At 42.6% G+C, this 19,580-nt stretch overlaps 1 protein-coding gene across 3 annotated transcripts in view; it reads left to right on the plus strand.

Annotated features, from left to right (window-relative positions):
* The window catches only part of LOC102040510 (fatty acyl-CoA reductase 1-like), a 131,943-nt gene that overhangs the window by 99,863 nt on the left and 12,500 nt on the right, over positions 1 to 19,580 (plus strand). For all 3 annotated transcript variants that reach the window (XR_004082358.1, XM_031061793.1, XM_031061794.1), the window contains exons 4-8: positions 6,136 to 6,315; positions 10,913 to 11,090; positions 12,134 to 12,178; positions 16,925 to 17,043; positions 18,087 to 18,154. Coding sequence is in view for 2 of the 3 variants with exons in the window: in XM_031061793.1 (XP_030917653.1) it covers positions 6,136 to 6,315; positions 10,913 to 11,090; positions 12,134 to 12,178; positions 16,925 to 17,043; positions 18,087 to 18,154 (590 nt within the window). In the remaining variant the exon portion in view is untranslated. The remainder of the gene's footprint in view (positions 1 to 6,135; positions 6,316 to 10,912; positions 11,091 to 12,133; positions 12,179 to 16,924; positions 17,044 to 18,086; positions 18,155 to 19,580) is intronic.

The raw sequence follows: 19,580 nt of genomic DNA on the forward strand, positions 1-19,580 counted from the left end.
CGGGGGGGGAGGGGAAGCCGTGCCAGGCCTTTGGACGGAGATGGGAGGTAGGCCTGGCCCAAGGGTGGAAGGATGGAGAAGAATCTTACCGAGAGGCATCGGGCAGCCCCCCCCAGGAGAGACAGAGAGAGAGAGAAGTCCGAGAGGTATTGGGCAACTGCCCCCACCCCCGGGATTGCACGGGACTGTGTCCTTGAAACTGATATTGGCCTGTGGAGAAGGAGGGGGAAGGGGGGGGTGCAGAGGAGAAGGATCCTGGCTGCTTGTAGGAGTTTTTAACCCCTGTTTGGACAATTAAAATCTCGCAGAGTATTGACCTTTTCTGGAGCAGGGGTAGAGTGGAAGATAAAGAGCAGGAAATGGGCAAGTGTGATGCGATGCAGGGTTGTGAGAGAACCCTAGATGGCAGGAGATGATGGAGTGGCCTTTGGCTGGACTTCTTGTATAGCCATGGACAGTACAATTTTTTCTGTGATACAGAGACTGCATCTAGGGGGTGGCAATGGCTCGAAACCGGGAGAGTTCAGTGTTGAGACCCCTCGGCCCCAGGGCGTAGAAATTTGGGGGGGACAGATGGTCCCAAAAAGGAGAGACTGTGCTCTTTTTGGAAGGAGACAAAGCACCCTTAAAAAGGACAACCCTAGAAGCAGCTCTGGTCCATGTTCCGGTGGCGAGAGCACTGGACATGAAAGGAAGAGGTCACCATGGCTCAAGAAGGATTCCTCCTCTTGACAGACCGAGAATTATTTACAGAGTGATGATGGACTGAGAGTTGAAATTTGAAAAATAGATGTATTGAAAATGTGGTGGGGGGAGGAGGAAATGATTTTGTGAAGTTTTCATTTTCCATGTGTGTGTGTATGCGTGTCCTTTTCTTTTGTAGTTTAGTTAATAAACTTTTTTCCCTCTATTCCTAAGTAGGGTGCTTTGCTTATTTCCTTGATGTGAGATGTGACCTTATTGGTCACATCTCACAGCAGACACCAGGCAAGGTGTATTTTCATGGGGCACTGGCATTGTGCCAGTGTCAAACCATGACACTGGTTGCAATCAACAAAAATTTGCAGGAACTTAGGAAACAAGGGATAGTATCTCAGAGTGCTCCTCTGGGATTCGCTATCCACAAAATTCAACCAGGCAACAGAGTGCTTGTGAAAGTGTGCAAAGATTTACCTCTCTCTCCTCACTGGGAAGGTCCCTTTCTTGTGCTCTTGACAACAGACACGGCCATTCGGATGGCGGAGAAAGGCTGGACACACACGTCTAGGGTGAAGAAAGTCGAACATCAGGAGGAAGCACCCGAGTGGAGGGTCACTTCTTCCCTAGGCGACTTGAAACTCAAACTCCAACGTCCTTGTAAATGACCGACGGCGAGTGGATAAGTTGTATACTGTCTGACTGTGTATGCTATCCATTTGTACATTTCAAGTGTGAATATTGTCAGAGGTGTTTGTTGTACACTGTAGAAGGGGACAGAGGCCAAAGGGGTTGTGCACTCAGTGTCTGGAGGAGGAGCTTGAGCTGGCTGACCCAATCCTAACCCTAGCCACAAGTCTAGGAATCATTGTATTAGATTCACAGGAGTTGTTTCAGATTTTTCAAAATGGGGTGCGTGGAAAACTTAGATCTAAGGCAGAGGTTCTGGATGTGGAGTGCCAGAAATCAAATCAAGGTACCATGCAGCTCCGATGCCATCAGAATTTCACGGTGGGGCACCTTCAAAAGGAGGTGTGCAGCTAGGTCAGAGAATGTGTTCTCCGAAGAATCCTCCTGCTGCCGTGAAGATGGTCTTCCTCACCGCTGGTGACACTCCAGGGGGCAGAGGCAAAGGCAGAGGAGTACACCTGATGGGAATCCTGATTGGCCTGAGCCTAGCCATGTGTGGGACACAGAGTCTGCACATTGAGGTCCCAATGAGAGGCGGAAATGACAGCTCCACAGATGAGTGTGGAAGTTGCACTCAGGTGGTCCCAGTTGAGCAAGGGGACGGGAAACCCTCAGCATACCAAGCCCCAGAGGAATGCATCAAGGAGCCTGGCAGGTACTGTTGGAAAAATGGCATGAGGGTCAAATTATGTAAATTGGACAAAGGGATTTGGTGTATCGATCCCAAGGCAGAGTCAAGGAACAGGCAGTCAGACGAGCACAAGCATCAGATACGGAGACGGAGTGCAGAAATAATGTCAATCCCCGTTTGCAACCAATACAATCGAACCATATGGGTTGAGGGAAAAACTGAATCGATTTTTGTTGCGTATCACCAAGTCAATCCATTGTGTTATGACAATGCCATGCTGGGGATATGCACAATGAATGGGAAAATGTATTGGATGGGACGAAATGTTAAATTTGATAGCAAATGTACCTTGAGCAGGGATATTGGATTTGGCACAGGCGAATGATGATAGGGTGTGCCTGCAATATGACAGGGTTGTCTGTTTCACGAAAAATGAAGATGGTGAGGATCCTGAGGGAAGAATGAGGGAGATCACTCAGGAATTGAAGAGAAGGGAGTCATAAATGAGGAGAAAGCGAATTGAACAAGAGAGATTGAAAAGTCTGGGAAAACAGTACGAATTACTTGAGAAACAATACACTGATGGGGAATTACCTTCCCCGGACAGGAACCTATTTATTGATTTGATGCAAGAAATTGCAGCGCAACTGGGATTGTCAAATTGCTGGATTTGCGGAGGGCTGAAGTCAGCAGAGAAATGGCCATGGAAAGGGGAAGGTTTGGCTCCAGAACAGCTTCTGAAATGGGACAATCCAAGAGTCTCTAAATTGGCACAGAGGCCTGAGAGATGGATTTTGGACCAGAGGGTGATTGGAACCGTTTGCATCAGTTGTGGAGGAAAAGAATATACCGAAATGGTGGGATACACTCCGTGTGTGACTACCCTGATGGTAAATTCAAATAATAAGGGCAAGGTCTGGCAACCAGAACCCCCTGTGGCGTACTGGAGCCAGAAGAATGAGACCAATTGTGAATGGAACAGAAAAATAGGACTTTGCTGGGTCAAAAATCTTGGAGCCAACCCTTACCAATCCTTGGAGGGCCTGAGAGAATACTGGGGAGACCCAGGGAGAGCGAACATTAGATAGAAAGCCCTGGATGGAATTTATTGGATTTGTGGGGAAAAGGCATACAGTGAGTTACCCCTGAGGTGGAAGGGATCATGTACTCTGGGCATGATCCGGCCAGTCTTCTTTACTCTCCCTCGAATGAAAAGTAACCTACTAGGGGCTCCTCTGTATGAGACCCTGAGGAGGGAGAGAAGAAGCTTGAAAAAGATGATACCTGTAATAAGTGGCATACAAATCTGGGGGGAGGAAGAGAGGCCAGCTGCGAGAATAATTCATTATTATGGACTGGCCACGTGGGCTCCTACGTAGATGGAAGCTACGGTATAGGGCTGTGATTTATCTACTGAACCAGCTGATTCGGCTACAAGCAGTGGTGGAAATTGTATCAAATCACACCTCAGAGGCCCTGGATTTACTTAGTCAGCAGCACACCCAGGTGCGGGCATTTGTGTACCAAAATCAAAAAGCTTTAGACTATCTGCTGGCCAAAGAAGGGGGAGTGTGTCGAAAATTCAATGAACCAGAATGTTGTATTGAGATTGACGATTATGGGGAGACCATAAGAGGATTGGCAGCCGAGATCAAGAAAGTGGCCCATGTCTCAGTTCAAAAATGGAATTCAATTATGCAGTCTTCATGGTGGGACAGATTATTTGATGGGGGCTGGTGGAACAAAATAATGTTCTTTGTGCTGTGTTCAGTAGCTGGAATCCTGTTCCTGGCATGTCTAATTCCTTGTTTATTAGTTTGATTCACTCTGTGGTACAGGGGATGCAGATAGCAATAGTGCCCGTGGACCCAGAGTTGGCTTCTGGAAGCAACACACTTAAGATCATGAGCCTGGGAGAGAAGAAGTATGCCAGCAGTGCTGCCGAAGTATTGGTGAAATTTGAGAAACGAGTGAAAACGAGTGTAAACAATACTGAGTATCAGGGTATTCCACAAGGGGAGCACAGGATAATTTCATAAAGGTTGCTCTCTTTGTGACAGACCCTTAAAGGCGGCGGGTAGAAGTAGAAAGAATTTAGCTATTTGTGTTATAAAGGGAGCATGAGTTAAATTAGTGATATAAAAGGGGAGGGATTGTAATATATGGTAGGGGTAATTCATGCTATTAATGTATGGTATAAAATATTGTAAAATCCAAAAACTATGTCTCTGACCATCCTGGCTGGGAGCTGCTGTCTATTCAGATTACAACAAGTTCCCAGACACAAGTTAAGACGCCTTAACGTAAGAATAGAGCTTCCAGGGCGGTGATGACCGGTATCCCGAGTCATCGGGAGCCACCCAAGAGTGATTATCGCCTTGCCAATTGCATCTATCAAGATAGTCAGCAGCACCAAACTGATACATCTTAATACATGGCTTCCACGGAGCCCATTGACGCTGACTACGCACCTGGAACCGGCTTTTGTCGAGCTCTGCACATGGAAAGAAGCAGCGATGCATGTGAAGAGTTACAAAGGAAATTTGGTCATCTTTGCCTTAGGCACAATAAACTGTATAAAACCTCGCTGCAAGAAGCAGAATTCGTGAACAGGGGAGACTCTGACACTCGAGGGGTCGGGTCCAGGTTCACCCAACGCCGATCCTGGGCTCGACGCTGTCTCTTTGGCTGTGGTGGTCTCGGAGACTGAAATTTGGTCGCGCAGACAAATTAATAAATCTTTCTAAATTTTTGATAATTTGGGCTCATGATTTGATCATTTATAACAAAGGCTAAAGAACTCTGAGCAACTCAGCAAAAATCCATGCCAGGCCCATATTATGAGCACAGTTCTGTTCATCACTTCTCAGAAGGGATGCAGTCAAACGGAAATGTGCATGGAAAAGTAAATTTTATCTGAAGGGTAGCTCACGTAGAAGTATTCATCCTGATAGAAGGTCAGGAGAAAATAGAAATCGACAGAAAATGCTTCACTTTAATAGCAATGTGTGAAAAATATCTCTAACTTTAGATACAGTGATCCAAATATTGATTGTATTCTATAGCTGATGTTCGTATTCCTTTGGACTATTTATATTTTCTCTTCTACATAATTAAGTTTTCTTAGTGCACACTGTGCTTGATGGCATAATTCCTAACATTGTACATGTCTTTGAAAGCTTCTACTCCTGGGCTGAGCAGATTGTATATGCCTAAGTCTTCTCCCTCCTGTGCAGGAAAGTGTCGCTATTCCAATACAAAGCATGCAACAGAGTCTGCTTGTTGAGATGTGTTGCAGATTGTCTCTAGGACAATTTCTAGCAATGCTGAGTGCTTAAAGGCCAGCCTTGCTAACCAGGACATTCTTTCTCTTGTGCTTATCACTTCTCATCTCCATTCCTTTGGAATTTAAGCTGTTATCTCTAATGGTGTCTTCTTTGATTATGAGTAGCTTCAAACCAAATGAGAGTAGGTTTAGATTAGATATTAGGAGAAAATTCTGTACTATAAGGGTCCTGAGGCCCTGGCAAAGGTTTCCCAGAGCAGCTGAGGCTGCCCCATCCCTGGAAGTGTTCCAGGCCAGGTTGGAGAGGGCTCTGAGCAACCTGGGATAGTGGAAAGTATCCCTGCCCATGGCAAGGGAGTGGCACTGGATGATCTTTAAGGTCCCTGCCAAGCCAGGCTGTTCTATGATGCTATGAATCTGTTTTTCTGGGCCCAGTGACCCTTTCCTGCTTTCTGAAACCATGTTTCTGGTTTAGCAGCGGTCCCTCCAGAGAACACTGAATGTGTACCGTAGAAGCCACAGTGCCTCAGGGCTTAGAAATACATGTTCCAAGGAAGGGTGATCAACATGTCACATTTAGAGATGTTAGTGAAGTCTTGATTGTGAACCTTCAAATTGAGTAAAAATACTTGAGAGACATTCAGTGTCCAGAACAGCAAATCTAACAGTGTTGCTTTCAAAGCTGGTTTCACACTTGCATTTCAGTGACACTTTCTGCTCCACTGTGCCCCCTGCTCTCCCTGACTTTCCTTTCTGTGGTTTGGATAAAGCTCAGCCTCTATTTGTTCTTCCCAGTGAAATGCCTTTTGCTTATTTCCCCTGCATTCCTTAGACATGCCTTGCAGCTGAACGTTATGGGCACGCAGCGGCTCCTCGAGCTGGCCCGGCAGATGCGGAACCTCGAGGCCTTCATCCACATCTCCACTGCCTATGCAAACTGCGTCCGGAAATGCATCGAGGAGATCATCTACCCACCCCCAGCCGAACCCCAGAAGCTCTTCGATTTAGTAGAGTAAGTAAGAACCACATTGTCCCTTCCAGTGCTGGCTTCCCTTCATCCTGTGGCAGACCTGGGAGCTGTTCACAGAATTGGGTGGGATTTTTGTCAGAGGTGCTGTTACTGCTGGTTCTTTGTGGTTTTTTAAAGACTGATTTCATGACAGTCCAGTATTAATTTCTGCAGGAGTGTATTTTCTGCCAGGAATGGAGTTGCTGCTTTCTGTAACACTCAGCTCTGCTGCTGCCTTTGTAATAACTGATTTTTTCCATACACCTTTTTTCTTTTATCTTTTCAGCTTCCCAACATTGTTTCCACTTCTTTCAGAAATCCTGTGGTATTTAACTGGAGTTATATGGGGATGAGTAAGAAACAGGCTTTTTTTACACAGTTCAATGTGAATCATTTAGGTTGGAAAAGACCTCTAAGATCACCAAGTCCAAGCTTTGACTGATCACCACCTTGTCAAATAAACCAGAGCACAGAGTGCCACATACTGTTGGGTTTTGAACGCTTACAGAATTGGTGACTCCACCACATCCTGGGGCAGCCCCTTCAAATGCCTGGCCACCATTTCAGCGAAGAAAATTTTCCTGATTTCCACCTGAACCTCTCCTGGCACAGCACAAGGCAATGTCCTCTCAACCCAGACAAGAATACAGGGCTTTGATGAAACACCAAAACAAGCTTGGTTAACTGAATTTACCAAAATAAAGAATAATTAGAAAGAATAACAAAATCAGCTGATAAAGGTCCTAGAAGACATTCTCCTTAAAGAATTTTCCCACAACTGCTAATGTGTTTTCATTAATTTTCTAGTGGGTGATATAAACAACTGATCTGTGATCTGTTAACACAAAGAGCTGGTATAAAATCTTTATTCTTCTTGATTTGGGTAATGGAAGATGAAATTAATTAATGCCCACTAAGAGAACCACTGATTGGTTTTTTAAAATAAAATAAGTATATCTTAAGAAATAATTTAACTGTCTAAGCACTACTCCAAAAAGTTAGTACAAACTACTTTTTCTATTTGAATTTCTCTAGTAGCCCATATTCTTGGATATGTTTACTTCCAGCTAGTAGTCATCAATCATTTATCTTTTATTCAGTAAGTGGAATATGATAAAAAACTTGAGAAATGTCTTAGTGCATTAGAGCAGTGGGCTCCCTGGTCCAGTATCGTGCCCTCAAGAATGTCACTGAGAGATGTTATTTAGGGTAACTACACCAGCCTGGATACTCCTTTTGTTCCCCTCACAGAAACCTGAAGAGTCTCAGCCTTTTTACTGTCTCCTCATGTGCTGATGGATCTGTGTTGGTGCTGATGTTAGTTGTCCTTCCTCTCTACCTGTTCTTTAACTCTACTCCCTCCCTGAGGTATGGGGGTCAGACAGAACTTCATGCAGTACTCTAGTTGCGGTCACTCAAAGTTTTATTTAACCAGCTTCAAAATTACACCACCGGTCTCATTCTCAGTACCTGAGGATGGCCAGCATTTCATTGATTTATTTTTTTTTTTTTTACTTGCTGCTGCTCCCTGACATGGAGGTTTCAGAGCTGTGATTCAAGAGCTTTTGCTGAGCTACAGTTACCAGTTCTAAGCTCAACAACCTTTAACACCAGTTCTGGTAGACTGCTTTTCCCTAAAAGTGGAGCTGCTCTGTCCTCTTTTTGCCCACTGACTCAGTTTTATGTCCTTTGGTGTTCATCACTGTCAAGACTGCATTTCACTGTCCCAAAAAGCTTACCATCACTTGCAACTCTGAAAACAATTAGTGTTGATGGCTCAGATTTAAAAAAAGGTCTGATTGCTAGTCAGAAGTGTGGAGAAGGGCTTGGCTGCCTCAGAGGTTGTTACTTCAGCTGCTTTATATAAAATACTAAGGATTTATGTATCATAGCTTGAAAATGCAGCAGAGAGGATGATGTTTGAGATGCACCTTTAATATTTGCCATGTAAGTGAAAGAAATAGTGCGTGGATATCAGGGTACGGAAGGTTTCAGAGAGAGGGGAGTGACAGGTATCAGAATTTTACCTTTGAAGGGGAGGGAGGGGAAGCAGACAAGGAAATATAAACTGCCTTCAAAAATGGGGAGAAATACAGATTATGTTTTGCATCAGCCAGCTGTGGATGATTCCCTTCACAACCAGTTCTTGTCTTAAGGTGCTGCTCTTGCAAGTGCTTTAAGAGGGATAATCGAAGAACTAGATGGAATAACAGATCCATTTAACAGTGCTTTTGGCCATGCACTTGATGTATGGTTATGATTACTTACTCACTTGAAATCTCAAGGAGGATTCCCAGCTGTTTCTTTATCTGCTCTTATCCTCCTGTTACATCTTGCCGTTTCAGTATTTTGATATTTAACCTGCAAGTAAACCCTGAGGCTTAAGCTGTGTAAAGCAAAAATCACACTTCTAAGTGCTGCCAGGCCAATAGGGGAAACATATAATCTGCTGCATCAAGCATGGTTTGCCTTAATCTAAAGCTGAAGGAAATCGGCTTTGAAGGGTGTGCTGAGGTAAGGAACACAGCACACAGCAAAGTCATGGCTGAAGGTGTGGGTTGGTTGTTGCAGAAAATACAGATACATCATTACTTACAAGAAAGAGTCTTACTAATGCAAAGCCATTAACACAGAAAGTTTTGCTTTCCTGTGGCAGAGTAATTTGGTGCATATAATGGAGAAGTTATTAATTGTTTAATTTGCTTTGTTCGCTTGGAAGGGCCAGATGCAGCAGTGAGCAGAAGCAGTAGCTTTTGTGAGTTAGCATTCCAGAATCTTCCAAGTAGGTCACAGAGCAGTTCTTGCTGAAGTGTTATCTCTGCCTCCCTGATGGTCAAATCAAATCACCTGGCAGGCTGATGCCCTTGGGACAGGTCCTCAAGTAATACAGAGACCTCTCTGGAAGGATGAGGGCAAGGGGAAATACCTCTGCTTGTACTTCTACACCTGTCTTTGCTTTGTGAGAATGCAAACCTGCAACCCTCTATTACGAAAATTTAAAAAAAAATAGAAGGGGAAAAAGACTTGCACACAGCTTAACCTGAGTTCCTAAATTAACTTAGTCTTCCTCCAGGCTCTACAGAAATAGGCATCTCTTCTTGGTAGACTGGTAATTAGCTACTCCACAGATTCAAACAATAGCAGTTTACTGAGACCCTGAGGTTCAGTGGCTGCCTAAGTGGCTTTACAAATTATGCCAATATTATGTGCTGCTTGTAACTTCTGTGTAGTTAATATCTTATGCTTAAATGCTTTCTTCTGCCTTGTTTCTGCTGCGCAGGACCAGGCTTGCAAAGGAAGGTGTTTGTGCCTCCATAGGGCTCTTTTATTTAAAGAAAAAATTCCAATATACTACAAATTGTCAAATTTTTAATGCAATCCAAAACTGAGAGATTTGGTGCATCCAGCCCTCCCCTGTGAATCAGTGCTTTCTCATACAACAACTTCCCATCTGTGCCCAATGAGAGTCATTTGAAAAGTGCTGTGCCACCTGAGCCACCATGTCTTTGAAAGGTTGACAGGATCAAGCAATTTTTCAGGTGTGACAGTCGGCATCATATTTCTCTCCCCTTGATCTCTGCCTTTTTCTGAAATTCAAGACAAGGAGGGGTGAAGTGAGGATCTGCAGGAAGCAGTATCCTTGCAGTGCCCCTGGGAAGAGTCCACGCCTTCAGACTGAACTGTAAGTCTGTTGACTTAATTACAAATTGGATTATAGGAGGTAATCTTTGATTCTGTGGTGTAACACCAGGCTACTGGGAGCCTGTCAGGGACTGGCAGCAAGGGCTCTGGAAGCACAGCCAGTTCTTGTCCTTTGCACCCAGATGCTGGCAGGACTTGTGAGGTGCTGGTGCTGTGCCAGGGAAGAGCCTTTGGATGTTAGGCCCTTCATGCAGCTCTATCGTGGTAAGGGCTGCTTTTTAAAAGCTGTCTGCATAACTGCTTCTGATGGATTAGGAGCTTGAATACCTTCAAAAAATAAAAAACAACTTGTCAGAATTATTTTGGGTTTTTTTGGTGGTTTGGTTTTGGTTGTTTTTTTTAAGCACCAGCTGTTTCCTGTGTGAACAAACCCATAGTAAGCCTGCTAGGGGGAACATGTAACCCTGCAAATGATGGAAATCCACTGTTGGACATTTTTCCAGCTTTTGAGACCTTTGTGTTGTTACGTGACTTGCTAATTCAAGGTTACGTGGAATATTCTGAAACATATTTGGGAGTACACAGGGACTGTCTTGGCTGAGGATGAGAACTGCCTAGTGGGATTCCTGGCTGGGAGAGCTCCATCGGGCTGTAGACCATGGCAATATTTATGTTACAGATTGCAGTGAAGCATTACCCATGCAAGAGATTGCTCTGAAGTGAGTTTGTAGAGGTACCTGAATTGCATTGTAGCATGAAGCTCACCAGGGTTTATTTTGTACCTTGAAGACAAAAGTGACTTTCTCCCACAGAGCAGTTTTAAATCCAAATCTTAACTATCTTTGACTATATCTTATCCACTGTTTCAAGTGAGGATTCCTGTCTCACTGGTCTGTTTTGCCTGAATCTTTTTCTCTCCCTGCGTGGTGGATGATGATGTTCTTCTTGTTTCCTGTAGGTGGTTGGATGAATCCATCATTCAAGACATCACACCCAAACTGCTTGGGGAGTGGCCCAATACTTACACCTACACCAAAGCCTTGTCAGAGTACCTGATTCAGCAAGAGAAAGGAAACTTGAACATTGCTATCATCAGGCCATCCATCGTGGGAGCCAGCTGGCTTGAGCCTTTCCCAGTAAGCATGAATACACAATGCAGCTGGAACTGTGGTACTGTCAAGAATCTGTCCCTCCTTGTAGCAGTGTCTTGAGAAACAGATGTCCACAGTTCATAGGGAGATGTGCGGAAGAGGTAGAGATCCTGTGCTGGAGTAGAACAGCAAGCCTTCTTCAGCACCTTAGAACTCCTGTGAAAACACCGCATTTAAGCAATAATAACAAGAGCTGGGATAGTTACAGTGCAGAATGCTGGGCTTGCAATTGATTGTCCATTCAGGCACACCAGGGGAGTTTCTGTGCTCAAAACATGGGATCTGAGGGTCAGTCGTACTCCTGGTGCATTGTGGTTGAGGTACAAATGTCAGGGACTCAGTAATTAAATGGAATGAGATAATTCATTAAGCAAAATATACCAATAGAAATAACGTGCCCTAACATTGCAGCCACACTGGAAAGGCAGCACAAAGTCACCTTTGGCTTTCATGTAGCCTGAAGTGTGCCAGAGATGGCTGCGATACAGCCAAGGCTGTGGGCCAAGCTCCCCACCTTGCAAAGACAAAGAGCTCTGTTTGGTGTTACAACCTGTTCCAGGTCAAACAGCTCATCACTGCTCTGAACTCCAGCTCCCACAAGTGGCAGCTTCCCTGACCTGAAGTAGGATGGGATTCAAAAGGAGTGTTGTGGTTTCATTTTGGGGGTTTATTCTTCCTTGCTTATAAATTAGCTGGAGAGACCAAATCACCCTTGGTGACAGCTGCATGTTTTCTGTCAAGGGTAAATATTAGTCCAGCTGTTTTCAGCAAATTTATTCCTGAGGCCAGGGAATAGGAAAGAAGTGATTTCTAAGAACAAACTTAGATTCTGTTGATGATGAGTAAATTGCATACAATGCATCCCCTGCTACTGGTTTGCATCCTGGCAGGTGTCCCAGATGGGCTGGCATCCATCTAAACTAGTGTCTCCTTCCTTCTTTGTCTACACCACACCACTGTCATCATTTAGAAGTCTGTGTAAGCAATACATCATTGAAAGGAACACTTATCATTCTTCTTTTCCACAGGGTTGGATTGACAACTTTAACGGGACCAGTGGAATATTTATTGCGGTACGTCTGGTTACTATTTAAGCTCCCCTTAAAGCAGAGTTTGAGTTAAAATTGCTAAAATAGCAATTCTGATAATTCTGATGTTACTCTACAGCCCCACTTAGAAACTGTGTGCAGTAAAGGGCCACAGGAATTTTCTGAGTCTAGGAGAAAGATGACACCCACTTGCCACACATCTGTCAGCTGGTAGGACACAGAGGATGGTCTTTTTGTGTGGAGCTCAAAAAAGGACATCGAGAGAGTATTCATGTTGCTGGTTTGCTAAAATGCGAATTGCAGTTCCTAAAAGCTCTAAAAAAGCTAAAGGTTTGGACGCATTCAGCCAAATTTTCAAAGAAAAGGCAAAAGATGTATCCTTGAAATGAGGGTAATTCATGGGTGTCACAGCTTGAATCTTTTAACACAAATTTATTTTCCAGGCCAGGTAACTACACTGTCAATACAAGCAGCAGTATTTGTCATTCCATTTGTCTCTGTGTGTATTGTTTCCAAATCTACTGCTGTAACTTGTCATACTTCACAATACCAAAGATTCTGGCTTCCACCTGCCACTGCTTTGTACAGGATTTCTCCCTCTACAGACTACACCTAAATAATATGTATGATTGATTCAGACTCTGCCAGTCACATGGATAATTCACTATATTTTTTCCTAACTTGATAAAATATTCCTGTAGGATGAAAATTATCATTACAATTAGTACATGAAAGGAGTAAAGTTGCATACCTTTTTCTTGCCTTATAATTTTTTTTTCTGAAGTAAAATCACTGCCTTATGCCTCTCTGTCAATCCATAATGCTGTATAGCTCTGAGCAGATATTTATGTTCATGTATGTCCAGCTTCATTGCTTCATCAAAACTATGGTCTAATCAGCCTGGTGCAGTGTATGAAAGGATTAGTGGTCTGCAATCATAGGAGAGCAGAATAAAATCCAAATATGATCTCGTTAAAAAAGTTCATTTATATCTGGAGTAGAGTATAAATAGAAACTTACAGTTACGGAGTGCACAGGACAAATAATGCTTTCATGTGAACCCCATCTATACATTTCAGAGGCATTCAATTTTTGTACACAAATTATTGACCTCTAATCATGTCACAGTTTCTTTAAAAAGAAATTTTTATATTCCTTGGTGACAACTCAAAGAGCTTGTACTTCATCTCTGCTCTAGTCCCAGGATCTTGCACTGGTTTCTGGGTTCTTTTATGATGTTATATGTTATCAAGATCAAGGAATGCTTTGCAATTCCTTAATTTTGCAGATGCACTTCTTACGTTTTCATGTGTCAGGTTCTGTCTTTGTAATGACATGAATTTTATTTTGGACTTCTTTTTGTTTTGGTTTTGTTTTTGGTTTTCTTTTTATCATAACTTTCAATGATGCCTGTCACACCATTTATCCAGAACTGGTTTGCAAGAAACCTTGGGCTAGGTTTTGTATGCAGATGTAGCCTGTATCTTTAGATCCAAGTTAGCTCCATGGAGAGTAAAGATTATGAGATTCTAGGGTCACTATGGGAAATGGCTTCTTTTTTTATATAAAAAGATTAGACTTGCACTGAGATTTGAAAAAGAGGTGGTATTTTTTGGTCCAGGTTTGAAGCTCTGAGATTTTTCAGTATATTAGAAGAGACAATGAAATTTTTGTCATCTACACTGAGCTCTTGGGTGATGAAATATGGTCTGTAACTACATTGAGAGTTGGCCAGCAAAAAGACAAAAAACACTGACAAGGATGCAGGGTGTAGAGACAAACTTGTTTGGAATGTTTTCCAGAAGGTAAAAGTGTTTATTATTAGGGACCCAAAAGACTTTTTTCTTCTGAAGGGAGGGAATTAATAATTTTCCAGCTTTGGAAAAGAGGAGAGTGTGAATACATCCAATAAGTACATGAATTAATGTTCTTGAATGTGAGGAGTTGTTTGAAAATGAACCCTTAAACATCTGAGTGATGCATCAGTTAGATTGCCTGAAAGTTGTGTCAGTACAACCAGCTTTCCTGGCCAAATGTATGTTAAACTGTGATTATCAGATGAGTAGCTTTATTTTCTTGAATTAAGTGTTGAAAAAATCAAAAGGAAAGTGGTTTTGGTGGTTTGGTTTTGTGCATTTGAAGTGTTCCTCCATACCAAAATACTCACTTTCAACTTCTAACCAAGCTCATCCTACAGGGAGAACATCCCTTAGATTCAGATTTGGTTCAGATGATCTTTGATGTCATTTGGGCAGAACCTGGACTCCAGATCTTGCAAAGACTTTTTTCCTCAGTTGCAGTGTTTGAGTCTGATCATTTAATTCCCTAAATAGACACATTTCTTTTAAATATTCATGAAATATGGGAGTCCAAGTTGTTCTTGATAATCTAATTATGTTCTTTCTCCTACAGTTGCTCCAGCTGCTGTGGGGAGCTGTATTTGTTGATTGAGGAACAAAATTAAATTAATTACATTTCCGCTGGAGTGTAATTAACTCATTTTGTCTTGATGTTCCCTATTACATGCAGAGACCTTCCTCCCTGCAAAGTAGTGAAGCTGTAGGGCACAACTGGTTTAATTTGTGATCTGGACAGTGACTGTCCAAAGCACCTCAGCTGAGAGGCTGTCCAGAAACATCAGACTCTGGCCAGGAAATTATTTTGGAGGCTTCACTTTGCAGTAGCTTCTATTTCACTGAAGAGAAAAATGTCAGTATCTATAAATAGAAACCAAGCCATACCTGATGGAAGTACCACTGAACCATTTTTGATGTAAAAAGTAACCTAAAAAACTTAAACCTCAAGCCTTTGTTGCATGCAAAACATAGGAAATCTCGAAACCATTCATGAATGTATGACCATCACATGCTGCTCTGAACACATTTTGCAGCAGATCTATCAAATATCCTCATTTGGAAGACCTCAGAAAGGTTTCTAGTGTGAAAATGTGATAGTTAATCACACAGTAGTCTCTAGTGAGCATATGTTCATAGAAGTGGAAAATTCAGAGCTGAGCTTGGTTGCCTCCTTTGTTTCCTTCTGGCTTTTTTTTATCCTTGAAATAACCCAGTAGTAAGAACACAAAGAAAATCATAGTGATGTTGCAAGTTGAAGCTTTAGTGTCTGAGCCTAACCATAGTTCAGTTTAGGGCAGCAGAATTCAATGCATGACGCAGGTTTGAGGAGGATGGAGTGAGCCATGTAGGGAATCTTGCACTGTTTGTGTCAGTCTTGTGATCTCTCTGACTGATGTACCAAGGATGAGATGGGACTGCTCAGAAGTCCTAGTTCCTGAAAATTAAATCAGTCAAAAGTGTTATTCCCTTACTTGCAAGCTGTGAAATGCAACAAACACATCTGATTGCAGACAGGGAAAGGAGGAGAACAGCCTCCAAAAGACCTTGAAAGATAAACACCTTCCAAAGAGGGGATACAGTGTCCCTTAAAATTCACCAACGACCACTAGACAGCATTTAAGTGCTTTACAAGTTAATAGCAATCTTAAATGCTAATTTAATGACCTTTTTTTCTCCTCAGACTTAAGGCAAGGGGTTTTCCACAACTAGGCACTTCCTGTTTAGTTGCTGTAGAAAAATTTAATCTATTTTATAATGAAATTCGAGTTTCAGATTGTATGAAAATAATTTAAGAAAAGCTGTAACATTTCCTTTGCCCTACCTTTTAAATATTGATGGATCTGTAGCAAATGTTCATTTGCTCCTTCATTCAGTCCTTCCCTCTGTTTTTGCACAGATCTAAATTACAAGAGCTTTTATCCTTCCTTGCTTCACCAGCACTTTTATCCTCTCAACTTTTTCCCTTGTTCCTCAGCTTCACTGCATTGTTTCCCACACAAGAAAGAACTTGATTGCAACCATGACTCTGCCATGTTTGGTTTCTTCTCTTATGTGCTCTGTTTAGCCCTCATCTGTGACACACCAAGTAAAGTTCCTTCACCCCATTTCACCCCCACCTTTCTGTATTTTGCCTTGTCCTCTCTGATCCAGTCTGCCATACTGTTGCTGTATCTCTCCTGTGGAACCTCCAAAGCCTCATTGGTCATCATGGAAGCCCCCTGATAAGCATTCAGGTTAAATGTGCATATTTTGGGGAGCCTGATCCCCTGAAAAATGCACTTCCTTCTGAAGCAAGGTGAAATTTTTTTGTTCTTGCCTCTTTCCTCTTTTTGGTTGTCAGTGTTTTGTATTTGCACTGATTCCTTTTACTGAGTTTTTGTGGGTGATGTGCTCTTCAATGCAGGGGCCATCCTTTGTATCTTTGTGCTTAACAGACAGCTTTGGAAAAGAGGAGAGTGTGAATACATCCAAAGGAAAGGTAGTCAAGTTTTCAAAAATCCTACAGGTGTCATTTCCAAAGTGACTGTAGTCTCTGAGGTATATTCAGACCTCTGTCTTGCTGTGTCATTTAAGAAAATGTAACTTTCAGGCATGCACTTTACAACTTTACAGCAGCAAATTCAGATACATTTCTCTCCTAGGGTATTTTCATTCATATTGAGTTAAATTAAGAGTCTCAGCTTTTCTTGTACACAGCACAGACATCATCATGTTTCCAGGTGTCCTTTGGAAATGCAGGACAGCAGGATCCATGGGAGATCCATTTTTGTGGTCACAGAAACCAAATAATCTGCAACAGAAAAACCCTGCTACAGTGCTGGACTGTGCCCAGTGCACGCGGCTGGAGTCCTGCCAGTTGAATCTCAGCCCAGCCTGAAGTGGGTGACTGTTTCCCTGTCTCCCTGTCCCACAGGCAGGCAAAGGGATCCTCCGGACCGTCATTGCCAACAACGAAGCAGTGGCAGACATGATTCCCGTCGACGTTGCCATCAACCTGACTCTGGCAGCTGGGTGGTACACAGCTGTGCACAGGTGGGAGGGCATCCCTCTTTGTAGCATTCCTCTTTGGCCACACACCTGGAACATTTGCTCCCTGCACCAGCACTTTACAGGGAACTGGGAACTGATTAAAAATCAGTGCAAGAGGTTGGTTGATTGATTTTCTGGTTGGTGCTTCCTCGCTGTGGGTGGGCAAGGACTGAGAGCGTAGGAGACGCAATAAAGGTAGGGTTTAGAGTTAGGAAATCTCTACAGCAACGGGTAAGACCTGTTTCTTGCCTCTCAGAAGTCACTATTCTGAAGGCCAAGAGTTTTGCAGCAGTAGTTTTTGGGCCTCCTTTTCATTGAGCTGCTTCTCAAGTGTCTTCTGTAGTTTTCTTGGTAAAAAAAGCTCTGTGTGTTTTCCTTTGGAAACACTGCACAATGGAAATATATTATAGGCTTATAGGTTATGTGATCTAAAAAAATCTCCCTTCTTTGCATTGTTGAGAAGAGTATGTAGAAGTGATATTAAGGATTTAAGGTCTTTTCCTGTGAACCTTTGGCCTGGCCTTTAATCATTAGGTAGGACTACAGAGAATAAACCACATGAATTATTCTGGAGGTTTATACAACTCTGAGAAATCAAACCCAGGCAAATAAAAGGCAGAAGTGTTTTCCTTTGAAAGACAGAGTAAGCCCTCTGAGCTGAGAGTAGAGCTGCGTCCAGTAAGCTAAATAAGGATCCTAAAAGGACCTTGAAGAGCAGCTCACCAGCTTTCCCCTCGAAGCGTTATTAAGATATCCACCAAATTAAAACTCTGCAGTTTTCAAGTATACAGTAAGAAAAATTATTTCATCGCTTGACACCCTTGGCAAAGCATGCTTAGATCAAGAAAACTGTTAGATTAATTCTTGATTTATGTTGAAGGAAGAAATAAAACAAGTGTGATCCATGTTTAGTTCCACACCAGAAAATGCAAGCTTTGTTTGGTATTAAACTGGGAATTTACTTGAAATGGATTGTTGTTGTAATCCCATCTCTAAAAAATAGGGTTTCTTCACATCTCAAAATAACACTTCTTTCTGTTTTCCAGACCAAAAAACCTGTTGGTGTACAACTGTACAACAGGGGGAATCAACCCTTTCTTCTGGGGAGAAATGGGTAAGGTCTTATTCAAATGGAGAGCATCCATAGTGTTCCTAACACTTTGAAGAATTGGTTTCCTCAGTTTAGGTGGCATTCGGAGTCTGCCATTCAAACTGTATTTTGGGTGAGGGTCCTGTGAGGTAAAAAGGGTACTTCCAAACCAAACCATTCTCGGATTCTGTGATATTATGGAAGTGAAGTGGTCGTTCTTGTCCATCAGAAAATTCTGAACAGAATTAAGAGGTGTGCACTTCAGGAGGAAAACATTGAGATGACTGGTGGGCTTTGAGAACAGTTTGTATTTTGATCATGAGTTTTGTGGGAAAAAAAATCAAATTATTTTCATGGCTGACCTTTCTTCAAGTGGATGTACTTTCAAGGCAGGGGTGAAAGAAAGGGAGACACATCGTGGCACCCTTGAAAGAAAAACTCATGCTGAAGCCAAGAATGAAGCAGAATTTGTCTCAGCTGTGTGCTGTGAAATACTGTGTACAGTTAGTACATTTATGGACAGAGGTAGTGGGCCTGGTTTACTTTCTGTTACCCCTGCATTTATATCTTTGTGCTTTAAATACAGGAGGCTGGCTATTCTATCTCTCATCCTTTGTTTTGCTTTTCCTCTTGCTTTATTTACATGGCAAACTAAGTCAGCAGAGAATGAGACCATAATTGCATTTACAGAATAAATGTCTTAACCATTATTTGATCACGTGGCCTAGTAGGGAAGAGGTTTCAGCAATTGGCTGAGTCCTGAGGACATCACATCCAGCTCCTGGTTGCTTTTTTTTTTTTTCCCCTCTTTCAATGAGAGATGAAATGTTGTGGTTAGTCAAGATCTTTTGTGGCTTTTTCACAGGAGTGAATGCAAAGCTCTTCACAGGCTGCTACTTCAGCAAAAGCCACCATAGCAGCACTTTCTGAGGTTTGCCTTTGTTAACCCTTTTTCAATGTAAATTTGCTGATGAAAACAGCAATGTATTTAGTGCATTGTCATTAATGTTATTCTATTCCTCTGCCTGTAACTGTGGAATTAGCCTTGAAGTCATCTGGGAGCAGCAGTGGCAGCTTCCATGAGCAGCTGAGCTGTGTGGTGGAACTGAAGGCAAAATTTTCTCCTTGGGTGACACTATAAAGCTCTTTCTACCCCATGTTGTAGCCACAGTTTTCCCGTGAGAGAGCAGCATGCTGCAGAGAGTTAGGATGGAGTATTAAAATGCAAAATTTTGCCTTTAAAGATGTTGCATGGCTGAAGAAATAAGTTTGGGAAAGATTTACTGCATCACAATGTTATGACTGCAGGCATCCAGTCTGAATCCTTATTCAGACTCCTACCAATTTCTTTTTGGGAAATACACATAATTCTGTTCAAGGAGTCAGGGTGTGTGACTGGTCATCAGGATGGAGGGTTCTGAGTGTCTGGAAGCTGCTGAGAAACCAGGGA

This window comes from Geospiza fortis, unplaced genomic scaffold (assembly GCF_000277835.1).
Source record: "Geospiza fortis unplaced genomic scaffold, GeoFor_1.0 scaffold164, whole genome shotgun sequence".
Classification (NCBI taxonomy): domain Eukaryota; kingdom Metazoa; phylum Chordata; class Aves; order Passeriformes; family Thraupidae; genus Geospiza; species Geospiza fortis.